This window comes from Eptesicus fuscus, chromosome 7 (genome assembly GCF_027574615.1).
Source record: "Eptesicus fuscus isolate TK198812 chromosome 7, DD_ASM_mEF_20220401, whole genome shotgun sequence".
NCBI lineage: Eukaryota > Metazoa > Chordata > Mammalia > Chiroptera > Vespertilionidae > Eptesicus > Eptesicus fuscus.
The window spans coordinates 72,640,795-72,659,621 of record NC_072479.1 but is presented as its reverse complement, the minus strand read 5'-3'; the positions used below and the strand labels follow the sequence as shown (position 1 = coordinate 72,659,621).

The 18,827-nt window shown below is 42.1% G+C and overlaps 1 protein-coding gene across 1 annotated transcript; it reads right to left on the bottom strand.

Moving 5' to 3' along the window:
• Positions 1-1,909: 1,909 nt before the first annotated feature.
• On the bottom strand, positions 1,910-11,651 carry MANSC4 (MANSC domain containing 4). Its single transcript, XM_008140880.3, has 4 exons — positions 11,423-11,651; positions 7,993-8,127; positions 4,268-4,950; positions 1,910-1,992 (listed from the first exon to the last, which is right to left on the bottom strand). The coding sequence occupies exons 1-3, from the start codon at positions 11,649-11,651 to the stop codon at positions 4,301-4,303; spliced, it is 1,014 nt and encodes a 337-aa protein (XP_008139102.2). The 3' UTR covers positions 1,910-1,992; positions 4,268-4,300.
• Positions 11,652-18,827: the final 7,176 nt, after the last annotated feature.

The window sequence follows — 18,827 nt, the reverse complement described above, 5'->3', positions numbered from 1 at the left end:
ATGGGATACATTCCTAGAAGTGGGATCACTGGGTCAAATGAAAGTTTCATTTTTAATTTTTTGAGGAAACTCTATACTGTTCTCCACAGTGGCTGCACCAGTCTGCATTCCCACCAGCAGTGCAAGAGGGTTCCTTTTTCTCCGCATCCTCTCCAGCACTTGTTGTTTGTTGATTTATTGATGATAGCCATCCTGATAGGTGTGAGATGGTGCCTCATTGTTGTTTTGATTTGTATCTCTCGGATGATTAGTGACTTTGAGCATGTTTTCATATATCTCGGCCTTCTGTATGTCCTCTTTTGAAAAGTGTCTATTTAGGACCTTGGCCCATTTTTTGATTGGATTGTTTATCTTCCTTTTGTTGTATGAGTTCCCTGTAAATTTTGGAGATTAAACCCTTATCAAAGATAACCTTGGCAAATATATTGTTTTGTTGATGGTTTCTTTAGCTGTGCAGAAGCTTTTTATTTTGATGTAGCCCCATTTGTTTATTTTCTCCTTAGTTTCCATTGCCCTAGGAGCTGTATCAGTAAAGATATTGCTATGACACATGTCTGCTATTTTGCTGCCTATGGAGTCTTCTAAGATTTTTATGGTTTCCTGTCTTTAAGTCCTTTATCCATTTTGAATTTATTTTTATGTATGGTGTAAGTTGGTGTTCTAGTTTAATTTTTTTTGCAAGTATCTGTCCAATTTTCCCAACACCATTTATTGAAGAGACTGTCTTGACTTCATTGTATGTTCTTGTCTCTTTTGGCAAATATTAATTGAGCATAATGGCTTTGGTTGATCTCTGGGTAAGCTGTGAGTTTTGAACCTTCCTGGACTTCATCCTATGAGCTTCTCCGTTGGCTGATTTTAATCTGTATACTTTCCCTGTAATAAACCACAGCTGTGAGTATGACAGCTCTCATTGAGTTCTGTGAATTCTAGTAAGTTATTGAACCTGAGGGTAGTTTGGGAACCCCTTCCCTATCCGGACTTTAGAGTTGGTGTCAGAAGTGAGAGTGGTCTTGTACAGGACTGTGACCTTTAACCTTTGCAGTTTGGCTAACTGACCTGAAGGCTCTCAGACTGAGGCTTGACCCTAAGATGGCAAACTCTTAGAGCTGTAAAATTAATACAAAACTGCCTCCAAAGGTAACAGCTGCCGTCATTGTAATTTTAGCCATAATTAAACAGCACTGTTTGTCAATTAGATCCTTGTCCTTTAAACTATTAAGTGACCCAATATATACAATGAACATTACCATATTCATCCTTATAATGGGGAAAGATTCTAGGGGACACTGCTGGTGTTGATCTGCAATCATTTCTGACCTCAAACTTTCTTTTTTTAATATATTTTTATTGATTTCAGAGAGAAAGGGAGAGGGACAGAGAGATAGAAACACCAATGATGAAAGAGTCATTGATCAGCTAGCTGCCTTCTGCACGCCCCCTACTGGGGATCGAGCCCACAACCCAGGCATGTGCCCTTGACCGGAATCAAACCTGGGACCCTTCAGTCTGCAGGCCGACACTCTATTCACTGAACAAAACGGGCTAGGGCCTGACTTCAAACTCTTTAAGTTACACAGAAGTTGCTTAAACATGTAGGCAAAAAAACAAAACAAAACAAAAAACCTGTCTTCTTAATGACAGGGTGCTTTATTTCTTTCTTGGCATATATTCTTTCCAATATTGGTTAGTATTTCATAATAATGGACAATTACAGACTTAAACCCACAACAAAACTGACTACCTACAATGTTGGAGAGATTTCAGTATTGTGGTGATGGGTGTAACAACCTTCACCTTAGTTGTTGACTGGGCCCTGACATCTTTGTTTCTTAATGGTTTAAGTTCTATTCAGGAGCGCTCTTTGGCCTCTGACTTCCATTAGGACGTGGCTTCCAGGCCTGGCTGTGTTTGATGCTTCTTGGCTGCCTCTGGCCGGGTTGCTTCTCCAGTCTAAGTTTACTCCGTCTATCTGATGGTCAAAGGTAGGGGCTGAAGAAGAGGAGTATGAGTTTGTTTTCTTACAAAGATAAATATATGTTCCCCAAATTGTGGTTATTTCTCTAAAACTATCAATTTTTAAGAAATGAATAAAATTCTGAGAAACTCCAAGGAAGAAAAAAACTTTATTTTCTAGCAGCCCTACTTTGTTGGGAAGCTGAAATAATTTGTATACATTTGAAAGAAAACCAATCTCAAAGAATGTATGTAGAAATAATTTTGAAAGACAGCTTCCTGAATTATTTATTTAAATATAAATTTAGGATAATGTAAATCTTAATAACCCCCTAAATAGCAGGGCCTTTTCCCCCCAATGTATTAAGAAGGAAATTGAACAAATTTATGATCCTATATAATAAAGAACTAATATGCTAATTAGACTGAACAGCAGAACAACCATCCGGATGACCTTCTGGACAAAGCCAGGGCTGTGAGGGCTGGCTAAGGCAGCTGGGGCTGCGAGGGCTGAGCCCCTTGCATGAATTTCATGCATCAGGCCTCTAGTATTATTATAAATAGTGAGTTAAGGCAAACTGATTAAATTTTTTAATTCAGACTTATTTATGATTAATATTATGAGGGAACAGTACTATTTTATTAATCTTACTAGGGGCCCAGTGCATGAATTCGTGCACCTTGAAAGGAACTGTGGGCCACGAGGCTGCAGTGGGCACGGGCGGGTCTCAGCCCATCCTCTACACCCCTGCCCAGCCCCTCCTGCCGCAGCCCTGGTCCCCTGTCTGCTGGCAGCCCCGCTCCCACCTCCGCTGCTCCCAGACATTGCTCGCCCCTGCTGATGGTGCAGAGCGATTGAGGCCGGCACCAGCAGTGGGTGCAAGTGGGGCCGGCGCCGTCAGTGGATGTGAGCAGTGGCTGCTGCCCCGATCGCCCCTCAGGTGCACGGGAAGGTGGAGAAGCCCTCAGGGGTGATCAGGCCAGCAGCTGCTGCTCGTACCCGCTGACAGTGCTGAATGATCAGGACTGGCGCTGGGTGCCAGCAGCGGGTGTGAGCGGGGCCAGCACCGGCAGCAGGTGCGAGTGCCTGGCGGAACCGCAGCGCGTGGGAGCAAATAATTTTCAGTAACCACCAGAGGCTCGCCCTGATGACAGCACCCGGTGCCCCACCTTGGTCTGGTGCCCCCATTCACCTGCTCCACCATCCCGCCATGTTCTACGCATGCCCCCTGGTGGTCAGCCCACGTCCTAGCGACCAGTTGATAAGTTGTTTGGTTGTTCAGTTGTTCCCCCGTTCAGTCTATTTGCATATTAGGATTTTATATATATAGGTAAGATTTCCTCTTCTATATTCTTTGTGGTTATGGCTGTCAATATCTGTTCTCACGTTAAAAACAGTTTCAGGGATGAGATTAAAGGCCTGTGGTTTAAAATCATTAGAGACTTAAGTTACAATTTTCTACATTTATTAAGAGTTAAGGGGTAAATCTGGTGTAAGAAGTGGACAGAGCTGAAATACCTAGTGCTAAGCTTTGCATCTGAGTAAACTATACAAGTAAGGGTTGTAAACTAGAATTCCCAAGCTTTATTCAACAGAAGTTAACGTAAAACTCAGAAGATCTCCATGCCATAATAATTGCAAGGCATGTTATCTTTAGAAAATGAAGATGGATTAGGATTGAGAAGAACGGAACATAGAAAACTATGTAAAAATCAGGAAGCATTTGCTCAAACCACTATAAGATTTTATTAACATGTAACAATAATTTGACCTTGATGGTAGACAAATAAGATATTACAGTATTTTTTCTCCCTGTATCCCCTGCTTATTAGGAAAATGGAGGCTTTTAGTCTAACAGTGATTTCAAGCATGGAATTTTTGGGAACAGATTTTCTGTTAAGTCCTGGCTTCACTATTTACCAGCTGTGTGACTTTAGGCAAGATACTTAAGTCTCTTTTCTCCTCAGTTCCCTCATCTGTGTAATGGGATAATAGTATTATAATGGTTAATAATAGTATACCCAACTTAGAATTATGAGGATTCAAGGAGTTAATACATGTATAGCTTTTAGAACCAGATCTCTCACACGATGCTAAATAACTGCAGGAGTCAGAATTTTAGAAAATTGACAAAGAATACACTATTAAAAAAAAAGTAAATAATAAAAAAGCAGTTCTGTTTATCAAGCATTAGCGTTTTTTTAGACATTGGTGGTGGTGGGCACATCCTATGCAATTATTTTTGAAACAAACTGCCCTTGTCTTACAGAAAACTAAAAATGATACTCTTGAAATCTTATAATTTCTTACAAATTGTACTGTTAGGAGTTCTCCTTCAGAATGTTACATTGTTTTCCTTTGCCTGGATCCTGACTTTCTCTGTCCTGGTTTATACTGGCCCTGCTTCTTTCGACAGCAGCCTGATGTCAGGATGACTATACAGCAGCAAAGAAAGAGGACAGAGGTACAAAGGGCCACAGGAACCAGCCACGTCTTTGAAGTCACAGATGTCCCATCCGGTGTTTTGTCTTCGTTCTCAGATGTGTGGTTTCTGCTGTTGTACCCTTTGGTTTTGTTCAGTAGCTGCTTGCTGCTGTTGAGTCGGGATGGAATGGGCATATGAGAAAGTTTTGTGTCTATGGGCACAAAGAAAGGAGAAATAGTCTTGTTATCTGGATTGTTGGTGAAATCAGCACTGGGTGACACCTTACTTATTTTTGTGGCAATGGAACCATTCAGGGACATGAATCTTGCCCAAGAATCTGTGGTTAATTCCTCGGAATACCTGGTACGGGTTGCGTTAACCAACTCTTGATGTGTGGTTAATGATGGAGCCTCTATTGATGGTAGCATTTGGTTTATCATGGTGGTTTGTTGCTTATCTAAATTCGTAGCTTTTAGATTTCTTAGTCTGTCCCATCTATCAGATGAAGAACGGGTATTTAGATATGTGGGAGGTGATTGTCCAAAAACCAGCAAATCTGGATCTATACCTGAAAGATAAATAAGGCATCATTCATGTTATTTATTTTTATTTTAAAAGAAAGAACCATATTCCTGGCTGGTGTGGCTCAGTGGTTGAGCTTCAACCCAGGAAGCAAGAGGTGACCAGTTCAATTCCCTGTGAGGGCACATGCCCGGTTGCTGGCTCAATCACAGCAGGGGTGTGTGCAGGAGGCAGCTGATCGATGATGTTCCTCTCGCATCAATGTTTCTATCTCTCTCCCTCTCCCTCCTCTCTCTCTAAAAATCAACAAAAACTTTTTTGTTGTTTTTAAAGAAAGGACCATAAAATACAGTTTGGAGAAGTCTCAGGTTTTGTTGGTATGAGTTATTGAACGAAGATAATTGCTTACTTCTGAAAGGCTTAGAAACATACTGGCCATATTTGAATTTATCTTAACTTTCCAGGACATTTCCTGTGATGAACAGATATGGCTATATCATGGAGCGTACTTCCTGTCTGCCAGTGCTTTGGGGCAACAATGGTGAGTGTTAGTACAAGAGCTACAAAGACAGTAACCATTTGAGAGATCTAGCGCTTTTAAATAAAGAAACAAAGTAGGTCCTGACGCCAACATAGCTCAGTGGTTGAGTATCGATCCATGAACCAGGAGGTCACGGTTCAATTCCCAGTCAGGTCACATGCCCATTTGGGAGCTTGATCCCTAATAGGGGGCGTGCAGGAGGCAGCCCATCAATGATGCTCTCTTATCATTGACGTTTCTAACTCTCTCTGAAATCAATAAAAACATATTTTTAAAAAAATAGGCCCTGAGCAGTGTAACTATATTCAAATCATGAGCAAAACCCTAAATTTCATCCCTTTCCAGTGCCTGAGGGTCCTGATTTTGTCTTCAGTATTTTCTCTTACCTTGTAAACTAACTCCTTTTCTTCTGACTTCAGACCAGTGTAAATATTGCTTTGACTTTAAATGGGAAGAAAAAACTCTGAGCAGCTTTCCAATAGTCCCTGATAGCAATCTCCCTCCCTGTACCCCTCTTCTCTCTCTCTTCCTCCCTCTCCCACCCCTTCCCCAAACATTCCTACACCCATTTCCTTCATTTCTGACTTTAGTTTTTGCCATCTTGCTTCCAACCTAATTATTCTGGCAAAATTATGCTTCTGAGGTTATCAGTAGTTTCTCGTGTCCTGATCACCTGTGTCTCATTGCTTTGGCTTCCCTCCTGTCCATGATATTGCTGGCCACTCTTTTAAAAAAAATCCTTCCATGACTCTCAGGGAGAGTGCCTGCCTCTCTTTTCCCCTCCTTTCTTTTGCTGGTTCTTTTCTCGGTCCCAACTGGTGGTGCAATTTTCACAACCTTTAGTTCTTGGTCTTCTGTATTTTCTCTTCATCTCATACCCAGTCCAACAAGACTATTCTCATCAACTGTCACCACTGCAATGATAGCACTGGAACCCACATGCCAGTTTTTCCCTCTCTCCTGAGTTCTCATCTCATTTCTCCTGTGTTCTACTGGAGGCAGACATGTCCCGTCATCACTGCACGTTCCCAAAGCCAGCGTCATTTTGTCTGCCTCTGTCTGACACAGTAGCATCGCCATTCTAGCATCACTCATGGTGGAATCTGCCAGCCAAGTGATTCCTCTCTTCCTATATTGAAAAAGTAACTAATGCTATCCAGTTCCTTCCCAATATGCTGGTCGCCATCCCTCCTCGTCATTGCACCTCCCATGACCTTGTCTGGATCCACTGCCTCCCTGACTGCATTGTCTAACCTGCATCCTGCATAGTTTTCCTAGGCTCAGAGCACCAGACACCTCTTTAATGACAGCATTTTATCATTAAGTACCTTTTCTTTTCTTTTTTAAAATATATTTTATTGATTTTTTACAGAGCGGAAGGGAGAGGGATAGAGAGTTAGAAACATCAATGAGAGAGACACATCGATCAGCTGCCTCTTGCACACCCCCTACTGGGGATGTACCTGCAACCAAGGTACATGCCCTTGACTGGAATCGAACCTGGGACCCTTGAGTCTGCAGGCTGACGCTCTATCCACTGAGCCAAACCAGTTAGGGCATTAAGTACCTTTTCTAACTACTCCGCCCACAGCCCTTCCGTTAGCTGGCCTGCCCTACCTCCCCCATATTGTCAGTGCAGCCCCAACGTGCCCTGTGGTAGCCCCACCGTGTTCTTACTTCCCCGTGGTGTGATGCAGAACTCCTTATCCTGGCTCTTCCTTGAAGCCTCTGAATTATCTAGCTTGCTTTAGTCTCTCCCCTTCTTTTGAGCCTTTGTACTTGTAAGACTTGTCGCATCAACTAGATTTTTTTAAAATTAAATTTAATGGGGTGACATTCGTCAACCTGATCATATACAACTAGATTTTTAAGGAGCTTGAAGGCAGATATATGCTGCAGTCTTCTGCAATGTTGAGCACAGCCTGCACATGGATAAATTACCTCCTTTGTATTTTGATGATAAAAACCTTTTCTTTTTTATGTTTATTAATTTGCACCTGAGATGATTATATACATGGACAAAGGACACAACATTTTTTTTCTAAAATAAAATATACATTGGGACCAATGATATGTTAATATAGGTAAGCCTTGGTGCACTCGTTGCCCCTGACATCCGCCTTGGTAGAGTCTGTGTCTGCAGTGTCAACGGACCCCAGGACTGCCATTTAGCTTTCTTTTATTTCGTAGTGGTACCCTCAGCCACGGCGGTAGAAATGCCTGCCTACGCTGGCTCCTGATGAGGGCTCGTGTGATCAATGAAATATGATGCTTAACCTCTTGTTCAATCACTTGATTTGTTATCACCTGGGATAAACTCATCATTGCTGAACTTGTCATTGCTGAACATGTCAAACTAAAGGGAATTTCCTTTTAGTTTTCTATCTGGAATGCTAAAAACCTGTCGGCCAGAGTGCCCAGAGTTCACTGAAAAAATAATGATTTAGGGATTTCTTTGTGGCTGTTGCCAGCCAGTTTCTAGGTTACCTGCCTCTACTAGGATATTACCAATATTCCTCAAAATACAAACAGAATATAAGTCATTACCGTCCGTCACGTTATATAAAATGGCACTGGTTCCAGGCTCCAATATGCAGCTTTCCAGCGTCGGGCAGTGGATATGGAGGCAGTTGACATTGTCGTGCATAGGATCATGGTAGAAGACAGCCAAGTTACAGGCAACTGGAAGGGAACAGGCAAAGTACCTCTGCAATGGTCCTGGCTTCTGCCCCTTTGATGAGCTCTGAGAACATATTTCTTTCAAGAACATCGGATTCACATGTGAACTATAATAACTGTCCTTTTAAAAGAAAACACCTACTGATTTCTTCTAAGTCATCTTTCATATATTCCCTCCCACACGGGATCACCTAGAATCCTTTCCCAATCCCATGAAAAATTCAATTGGCTGCAGAAACCTCTGAGGATATATATATATTTCTAGGCACGGTACCCTTCGGAATGCTAAAGTACTGGAGTTCATCAGAGAAAGAAATAGGAAAATGAAGTGACAACTACTGTATCAGAAGAGGGGATAACAGAAAGGGCAAAAATAGTAATGACTACATTACTGGGAGGGGCCAGATGGCGGGAAGGCAGCTGGCCTTGACCCTGACTGCAGGTGTGCGCTGGTCCTATGGTGCAAAAGCACATCCAATGAACAGCACAATCAGTGTCCTTCGGGAGTGGAGAGAGAAGGATGTCAGCATTTGAATTTTAGCAAGTTCCCTCATGTTCAGAGGTAAATTGATGCCATGAGAAAATGCTGAGAAGGTACCGCCTCTTCCCCTCCCCCGTTCCCCTCAGTGAAGGTGCTGGAATTAGAAGCATCTCTTAGGAGTACATTATTTGCTCATCTTATCTCCCTTTTTCTAAATAAGATTACTCCTTGCCGAAACCGGTTTGGCTCAGTGAACAGAGCGTCGGCCTTCGGACTGAAAAGTCCCAGGTTCGATTCCGGTCAAGGGCATGTACATTGGTTGCGGGCACATCCCCAGTAGGGGGTGTGCAGGAGGCAGCTGGTCGATGTTTCTCTCTCATCGATGTTTCTAGCTCTCTATCCCTCTCCCTTCCTCTCTGTAAAAAATCAATAAAATATATATTTTTAAAAAGATTACTCCTTAAAATACATGATGTTTTTGCTGGAAAACCTAAAGTCATATTTGTTGGATGCAGATCTTCAGTCTGTCCTCCCTAACGTGCAACACATATTTTCCCTGCTGCCGTGGAGTGGAAACACTTGATGGGGAATATCCATTGGCCAAAAGGTATCAACTTCTCTAATAAAGTAAGATGACAGAACCATGGTGCACTATTACCAGACTCAGCGATGCCAAAAGCTGCTGTGGAATTGCTGTTGCTGAACCTGTACTCCTGTGTAAGGTTATCTGTGGGAGGTGCCTGTCCCCCATTACTCCTGGGATACCCATGTTTCTGAACTCTGTACTTTTCCAGTAGGAGAAAGAATGGGATGAAAGTCAGTAACACAGCCCTAGAGCGTCAACCTGTGGACTGAAGGATCCCGGGTTCGATTCCGGTTAAGGGCACATGCCCGGGGTTGTGGGCTATCCCCAGTAGGGAACATGTAGGAGGCAGCCGATCAATGATTCTCTCTCATCGTTGATGTTTCCATCTCTCTGTCCTTCTCCCTTCCTCTCTGAAGTCAATAAAAATATATTTTAAAAAAAGTCATTAATACATTGCTAATACCTTATAGATTACAAGCACATTCCCTAAGGCTGTGCTGTAAAGTCTAAAGGAAAGGAATAAAAAATATTCAATTTTAGACGTTAAATTTCTGATAAGAAAATTGATGCTGTAGGGAACAGTCTGTACATCTTCGTGTACATTTGGGAGTCCCCTCTGAGCAGGTTTGCTATTGCAGGATTGTGGCGTTTTTAAGTTCTGGCTTCCAGCTGGAAACTGGGAGACGTGTGTGTGCCCTTTCTTCTGGAGAAAGACAGTCACAGCTTGGAAGCCACAGGATGCTTCCTGGAACTCTACTGGATGCTTGTAGTGTCCTGAAGGTCCAGAGGCCACGGCTTCCCTCGTGTTCAGAGGTAAATGGATGCCAGGAGAAAATGCAGAGAAGGTACGCCCTCTCCCACAGCCTGTCAGTGAAGGTGTTGGGAGTTAGAAGAATCTCTAAGGTGAAAATCTGGGCCCTAGCCAGTTTGGCTCAGTGGATAGAGCATTGACCTGTGGACAGAAGGGTCCCGGGTTTGATTCTGGTCAAGGGCACATGCTTGGGTTGTGGGCTTGATCCCCAGTAGGGGGCGTGCAGGAGGCAGGAGGCAGCCAATCAATTACTCTCTTTCATCATTGATGTTTCTATCTCTCCCTCTTCTTTCATCTCTGAAATAAGTAAAAATATTTTAAAAAAAAAAAAAGCAAAGTGGCATATGAGGGGATACCTGTATTTTTTTAAAAAAAAAAACTGGATTGGCTATCTTTTCAAAAGATTTCCCTTTAATAAATTAATTGCTCTCCTCTGTGCCTGATTAACTTCTGAGGACTTAGCCTGTGACAGCATCACATACTGCGGTCTTTTGACAGTTTTTTTTTTTTTTAATTTTTTGACAGTTAGTTTAGATTCTCCAAGTAACTCTAATTTGCATCCCAAAAGTCTTACATGCATAATTGGATAGGAGGCATTGGCAATTAATAAGTCAGAATCAAACCAAGGAAAGAAAGTGTGGAACAGCCAAGAGAAATAATTTAAAATGGTGTGTTGCTTTGTTGCTTTTTTCTAAGTAGCTTTAAACATCTTGGAAGAATGAAAAATAAATGAAAGAAGTCTTTAGAAAATTGTAACTTAAAATTCTGTAACAATGAAATATTTTCCTAAGTACAGGCTTTGGGCATGTTCTATGGATGATGTTAAACCCTAATTCTGGATTGCAGACAAAACATATCTGTTAGGATATTTTGAAAATTAATCTCTCTCTCCTTTCTTCCTTTTCTTTTTGTTTTTCTATTTGACATATATCTCCCTATTTGTTTCAAAATATGAATCCAATCTAAATTCCTGCTTAATACATCCCACATTTGGTCAACACAAGCAAACACATTTAAAAATTTTGAACTGATACCAATATCACCAAAAGAACTTTGAAAAGGAAATTATTATAAATATTTGTGACATTAAGTATGCTGTTTTGGGCTATAGGAATATTGTTAGTTGACACTTGGAGAAACATTTTCATTTAGCACTTTAGTGAAGGAAAGAGGATTCTCTGTTACCTGTAGATTCCATAGCATTCGGGGTCATGGCTAGATTTGTAAAGCAAGCCTACACTGTCCCAAACGGCAAAGTCAGTCTCACTGTCTCTCCGTCCCCCCTCCTCTCCCTCGTCTCAGGGCATCTTACCTTGTTGTCTTCAACTGTTCACTGGACCCTCTGCCCAGGACTCCTTACTTAGGTCTTCATTTTGGAAGTTTCCTCTTAGTTTTGCTCAGGCATATCATTGACACTTACCATCCTTCCTCAGACAGCAGCTCCTGCTGCATTTCTGGCCAGTGCTTTCAGAATAATACCTCAAGAACTGAGCGCCCATCTTCTGAGACTCCTCCAGGTCGACTAGAAGGCCCGGGAAGCGACGGATCCAGCAGTCCCTGTAAAAAACAGTGGGTGAGCAGAGGGCGTCTGAAGTCCACCCCATGCTGAGGAGCAAGATCACGTCTGCTGCCACCACCGCCACATGCATTTCCCTGGTGAGGAGATTCGGCAAGAAGTCTGGCGTCCAGGCAGAAGCTGGAGCTGACCATCAGGGTTTAGGGCGGTTTCTGGACTTCGGGGCTGTTGCTAAGGAACAGCTTCCTTGGAACTCTTCTGGAGGGTCACGTTCTAGAAAAACGAGGCTGTTCTTTGACTGCGTATTGATTTTTCTTTCATTTCTTCCCAGTTGAATCCCAGGTGAACATTTGATGTGCTGGTGTTAAATTCTGAACACTTTTCAGGCCATTTCAATACTTTGTCCTTTAGCCTCTTAAAGACGTGGGTTCTCTCCTCTCTTTTTCTTCTTTCTCTGAAAGTGAATCACCACAAACACCTTTTACTAAGTAAATATAAAGGCAAGTGGAAATCCTAGCCAAGTGTCTTTCTGAGGACAACAATAGTTTAGTCATTTGACGTCAGGTAAAGGAGGGATCCATTTCACCAGAAACAAGACATCATTTTGTAAGGAACTTGTGTGACTACAGACTTCCCCCCCCTCCCCAATTTTCTCTTTTTTCCCTGGTATAAAATCTTTGTTTTCACTTAAAAAACAAAAAAAGGAAGAAAGAAACCTTGAAAGTACATGAAAGCTGAAAATAAAATTAAAGTTTTTAATTTTGCTGTGATTTTGAAAACATTGAATGTGGATCCTGGTCACGTCTCAGGGCTAGGGCATTTTTTGCCAAGGCCAGACAAAAGCTTTCTTAAAAGAAGACTACAAAGATTCTGTAGAATGAACAGCCTCATAATGTAGATAGAATACAACACCCATTAAGGTGTATATTGTCCAATCAAAAATAAAAGTTGTAATTCACAATGAAGATTGTGAAGACGTTCAAGTTGGGGGTTGTCTGATCTGCTTTCTGATATTCATGTTTGGAAGTTATAAAGTAGCCTTCTTGGTGAAGCCGATTCATAAAGACACAGTATCTCCGATTGAAGCAGAGGAGTTGCAAAGAATGTGCATTAGGAAAATGGTAAAATGTTTTTAAATTTATAAATATTAATAAAATTACTTCCATGGCAATGCTAAACATTGAAAATATATTAAAGGTAGTGAAAATAGCCTCTTACTTTCATGAAGACTGTATGTTTTATGTCCCATGATATTCAAGATGACATTAGTTCAAAGCATAAAACTGTTGCTTTTTTTTTTTTTAATATCCATGTTACACAGAGCATCAGTGGTAATCAGCTTCGAGCATAAAGAACTACTCTTTTTTTATTCAAGTAAACTTTTCCTATCCTGGGATCTATATTTCTTCCCTACTTTTTTGCACAATGACTCATTCACTGACTTGACACAAAAATGTTACCATTCTTTGAACTTTCATCTCACCACCTGTTTCCTAATAATAGCCTATCACATCTTTAGAGTTTTAGAAACGTAAATATTAATAATTACTCAAAAGACTGAATAACTTTAAAAACAAAACATTTGCCCTAGCTGGTTTTGCTTAGTGGCTAGAGCACCGGCCTGCAGACAGAAGGGTCCCAGGTTCGATTCCAGTCAAGGGCACATTCCTCGGTTGCATGCTTGATCCCCAGCCCTGGCTGGGGCTCATGTGGGAGGTAACCAATTGATGTGTCTTTTTCACATGGATGTTTCTCTCTGTCTCTCCTCCTCCCTTTCACTCTTTCTAAAAATCAATAGAAAAATATCCTCGGGTGAGGATGAACAACAACAACAAAAAACATTTACTTTCTTCCAAGCAATAATTGCATTATGTACTAACTCCTAACCTTGCATAAGCCACATAAAATATGCTAAAAATGATATATATTTTATTCTAATGAACTCATAGAAAGCAAGTTTCAGTTGCTTACCTGCAAACAATCTGACTGTTCCATATGTTCCGTGGGGAGAGAGAAGACAAGCTCCCTAATGGCAAAGCAAGGAGCAGATGAACAAAAAATTACCCGTTTTTTTTTTTTATGAGAGTGCATAGCTATCCTGATTAATTCATGCCCTGGGAACATAAACCAGAAAGACTACTTTCTAACCTTGTAACCTCCACATCTTTCATCACATCAAATGTAGTTTCTTTTGTGTGATATAATTCCTTGATGTTCTCAGGTTTCCTGCAGGGATAATGGAACAATCCACAATTGTTCAATCCTTTTGCTATCGAATGATGTTCAAGTGAAGGTCAAAGTTGCATTTTGGAGAGAGACAGTGAGGGTGGGGTGGGGAGAGGACATCTGTAATACCTTCAACAATAAAGATAAAATTTAAAAAAAATTTTAAATCTACAAATTCCAATGTAAAAGCATGCTTCACAATTTTGTAAACATTCTTTTGGTGATTGCATAAATATTGAGTCTTGGAGTGACTAACTTCTTAAAGCCAAGCATTTTGAAAAGGAGAGCTGGAACACGGACTACAGGGCACAGGGGGATTACACAACGGGCACAGAGATGCGGCACAGCCACATCTAGTCTGAAACGTGCCCAAGTGAGATGAGATTGCAGAAACCGGAAAGCAACTACAACTCTGAATAAAACATTGCTAAAGAGCTTTGAAATACCCAGGGTCTTTGCACTATTGCCATGCGGTGATATATTGTACTTATTTCCAAGTGGGTACTCTTGAGAGAGGTTCAAAAATTAGATTTCTGCCTTAAAAGCCACTCATTTTTCCCAAGCGCCTGGTTCAGTAGCTCTGGTGTGGGAAGCAGAATTCTTATTTTTATAAGTAAGTGCCCAAGATGATTTCCTAAGATGTTTGAAAAGCACTGATATAGGTGATTGAAATAAATGGAAGTTTTGTCTCTGTGTAGATGTTCAACCTAGTTTATACAGAGCCATTTTACTAGTAAGAACTGTGGTACTTTAAATTGCTCCATATGCTTTAAGAAAGGAAAATTTGACTTTGCTTATTAAAACAAATAAAAAAGTTGTCCTAGCCCTAGCTGGTTTGGCTTAGTGGATAGAACATTGGCCTGTGGACCCAAGGGTCCTGGGTTCGATTCCTATAAAGGGCATATACTTCAGTTGCAGTCTCCTCCCTGGCCAGGGCCCTGGTCCGAGCAAGTGCAAGAGGCAACCAATTGATGTGTTTCTGTCACATCTACATTTCTCTCTGTCTTTCCCTCTCTCTTCCACTCTCTCTAAAATACAATGGAAAAATATTCTCAAGTGAGGATAAAGAAAAAAGTTTTCTAGGAATATTGGAGGGACTGAAATATAAAGATAATTTTTAAGTGGTAGTGAAGTAATAGCATAGGTTTACTAAATTCAAAAGACGTTTGAAAAACAGTCAATATTTCATCCTTATTTTGAAGATGCTAATTGTGTATTTACTAAACATTTTCATTTCATCACTTGATAAAATTGATGCAAATTATTTTTAAAAAATAGGGTCTGAGAAATATAAATATCATTAATTTTCTTAAAGTGTTTTACTTTTATTAAATTGCTATACATTCATTTAAAAGAACCAAACCATATAGAAAAATCTAAAAAGAAATAAAAACTATTCAGGATCTTATAATCTTAACATTTTGAAAAATCCTTCTAGACATCTCTAAAAAACAGATGCATGTACACAATTTTGCATGAATGGATTCATACTGGTTTAGAACCTGTGTTTTATGTGTGATTTTTAATCCCCACACAGGATATGTTTTTACTGATTTTTAAAGAGAGAGAGAGAGAGAGAGAGAAGCATTGATGTGAGAAAGAAACATTGATTGGTTGCCTCCTGTATGCGCCCAACCCGGGATTGAACCCACAACCTAGATATCTGCCCTGACTGGGATTCGAACCCACAACCTTTTGGTGTATGGCCAACTGAGCCACCCGGCCAGTGCTAGAACCTGTTTGTTTGTTTGTTTTTTAATCCAGTATAAATTTATATTTTTCAGTGTCTCTAAAGGAAGATGTCTACATCAAAAGTTGTAATAGTTCTATGATATTTCATTCTCTGTATGTGTGAAAATTCGCTCTGCACCTCAGCTTTCTCAGCTCTGAAAAAGTATGAAAATACTATTGCAGTCTATGTAAAGCCCAACAGTGCCTGGCACTATTATATATAACTAGAGGCCAGCGCACAAAATCGCCGCTGCCCCCCTCCCCCCATGATGCTTGCTGCCGCTCGCCGCTGGACACTCATTGCTGCTCACTGTCCCATTTGCCATGCTGCGATTGGAGCCTGCAGGGCGGGGGGAGGGACCAAGAGGTGGTCAAAGCACCTCATGGCGACTGGTGGAGCGGTCGTTCCGGTCATTACGCTTATGGTCCTGGGCTTTTATTATATAGGATAACATTCAGTAAATGTTAGCAGCAATTATTATACACTAGCGTTCCCGTTGCAGGAAAAATCCTGCAATAGGATTTCCTGCTGCACTCTACCCCGCATCTGTTCCTCCCTTGTCGCCCGCCCCGCCTTCTCCTCCAGCCCGCCTGCTTTTCCCTTTGCCCCCGGCCCCGCCTCCGCTCCGCCCTTGTCGCCCGCCCCGCCTTCTCCACCAGCCCGCCTGCTTTTCCCTTCGCCCCTGGCTTCTTTCGATGCTGTCTTGATATGCAAATTAGCCGCCATCTTTGTTGGGATAATTTGCATACTTGTCCTGATTGGTTGGTGGGCGTGGCTTGGCTTGTGGGCGTGGCTTAGGTGTAGCAAAGGTGCGGTCAATTTGCATATTTGTCTATTATTAGATTAGATTGTTTTCTAAATTTTTTTTATTGTTAAAGCAAAATTAAGATAAACATCTTGTACTTACATTTTTCCCCCTTCTAGGTTAAAAGGTATATTTTCCATAAATTCTTAAAGAACTAGCCTAACTCTGTTTGACCAATATTTTAATCTTCTGTAAAAAAGATGGTGATGTAAAGTGCTTGAAGTGAATCATAGCTACCACAAAGGCCCGTCTTTGTTATTCAATGATCCGTCAATAACAGATCTATAAAATTACGCCTTCAGGTATATATAAGCAATATTTTTATGAAGCTTAGAAATAATATTTTACATCCTTTGTAAATAAGAGAATTTATATTGGTCTTCTAGTTTAACAGAAAGCGTACTGTGTGCTTTTCAAAAAGACTCAATCTTTTAAGATGCTTCCAGTCCTAAATGATGTTATCCGGTCGGGGCCAAGAAGCTTACAGGATCAGTGCCCAGTGTTGTCAAACTAACACCCCAGATTCCCTGTCAGCGTTGATCTTGCTCTGATAATATTACCAATGCACGATTTGCCTTTCTAAAGCACATCATTCTTTGAGCGTGACTTTTTTTTTTTTTTTTTGGTCTGTTTTTCAAAGGCAAGAAAATACCAGTCGGAGGCATATCTATGACGGCTGGGAAACAAAAGTGCCATTGGTGAAAGATTCTAAAGGGGCTGAGGAGAGACTAAGAGCCTGTTCTGGGCTGATCACTGAACCTGGCATTGTCGCCGATGGAGGCACAAACACATCCCAGGTCCAAGTCTCTCTGATGCAGGGGTCACGTCCCGGCACAAGGTCCCCAGCTACCGGCCTGGTCCTGGGCATGGCACTGTATCTTCCCAAAGCGGTTGCTAAATTCATGGTCACTCACCCCTCCCCCTCCAAACGAACAAACAAACAAACAAAAAAACCCAAAAACCTTAGAATGTCTCAACTGCACCCTCATTGAGGACAAGCATGAAAGGTCCATGTGAGAATGACGTTTAATTAGGGATGATAAAGGCCAGGTGAAACAAGGTGAAAAGCTAGGCGTTTTTTCATGGAATCTAAGAGGCAAGTCATAAATCCATCTTTATTTCCTTTGCTTTTTCCAGGGAGGCCAGAATCTACTCGATTTTTTTTTTCTATGTCTTTAAAATTTTAGTTGCTTATTCATGGTGGATTTTAAAGAAAATAATGGGTGACATCACCTTACTGTGAAGCAGCTTAAGTTACATAGAGAGAAGCACAAATGGAACCAAACAATGTGTTGAGAGAATTTCTTTTTTTACAGATAGGACTTTCTTCTCTGGCTTTTAACTTCCCCCATCCTAAATTAAAGTGCTAATCAGCATTGGAGGTATCTTCTGTTCGAAACAGGGGAACGGTACTTATTAAGAAGGTGTTAACAACTTGTCATTCAAGAAGAACGCTGAAGCTTGTAATAATAAAAACAATGTCCAAACACATAAAAAAAAAAAAAAAAAGCAAAACACATATTCTCTCCAAGTTACGGACTTTTATGGTTGGTTCTCAAATCTTGGTGTGGGAAAGTTTTCAGGGGTGTTTTACAAGATAAGAGTGAACCACCCCTCCTCCCTCCCAACCCTGTCCCTCCCCAGGATTAATTCATATCTCATGGCAACGCGAGGGCCTTCGTATTATTTGGGGGCGAGCTTTCTATTTGCAATGTGAGGGAAGACGAGGACGAAGTGGTCCTACCTTAAGTAGTTAGTCCTGTGGGAGGGTAGGGGTTTGGGGGAGGGGAAGGAAGGATAACAGGGTGGCAAGAAAAGCCGCCTCTTTAGGCCAATGGGAGCCAAAGTGGCCAGGCTTTCTGCCCAAAGAGAACATTTCCTAATGGCTAGCCCAACAAGCCGAAACAGGGAAAGCAATGGCTTTCCTATATGTTAGAAAGTATTTTTAAAAGAAGGCACGAGCTCTAACTTCAGTTGAGTTGTACTTCTTTCTTTTAATTAGCTTAAATCGGATAACGGGCCGCAGCCGCACATACAAGCTCTTCTGCTTCCCAGGCCTTGATATCGGGTGCACCGCATGCTCTGAGCCCCGCAGAACCTGCTGCCAACTGGCCGGACTTTCTGCAAGATGGCTCCTACACGATGACACGTCCGGGACTCAGCCGTCGGTGCCACCTACGCGACGGGAGGCGGCGAGGGAGCCTCAGCCCCCCGGACACCAAGCGGGGCTGGGCCGGAGGGGCGATCCCAGATGTGATGCTTTGGTGACTCCCCGGACCCCAGACTTTCTTCACCCCGTCCCTCCCACGCCAGTCCCTTTGGCTTTTTGTCTTGCCCCCGCGTGAAGCAGCGTGGGAGAGGAAGCAGACTGGCCGCCTCTGGTCTCCAGTCCCCGGGCGAGCACCGCGGCAGACCCCGCAGGCTGCAGAGCCGCCGCGCCCGGCGAGCGGAGGGAGGGAGGCTGCGGGGCCGCGCCTCCCGCCTCCCGCCTCCCGCGCCGCCGGGTCGGAGGCCCGCAGCCGCCAGCCCTCCCGGGGAGCCGGAGC

Excerpts from the sequence above, each read along its gene's own strand:
- MANSC4 (XM_008140880.3), bottom strand. The coding sequence starts at position 11,651 with ATGCATGTGGCGGTGGTGGCAGCAGACGTGATCTTGCTCCTCAGCATG. Across the intron at positions 8,128-11,422 it reads CTGCTGTCTGAGGAAGGATG|TTGCCTGTAACTTGGCTGTC; the intron begins GTAAGTGTCAAT and ends GTTCCCTTCCAG. Across the intron at positions 4,951-7,992 it reads TTTATATAACGTGACGGACG|GTATAGATCCAGATTTGCTG; the intron begins GTAATGACTTAT and ends TTTATCTTTCAG.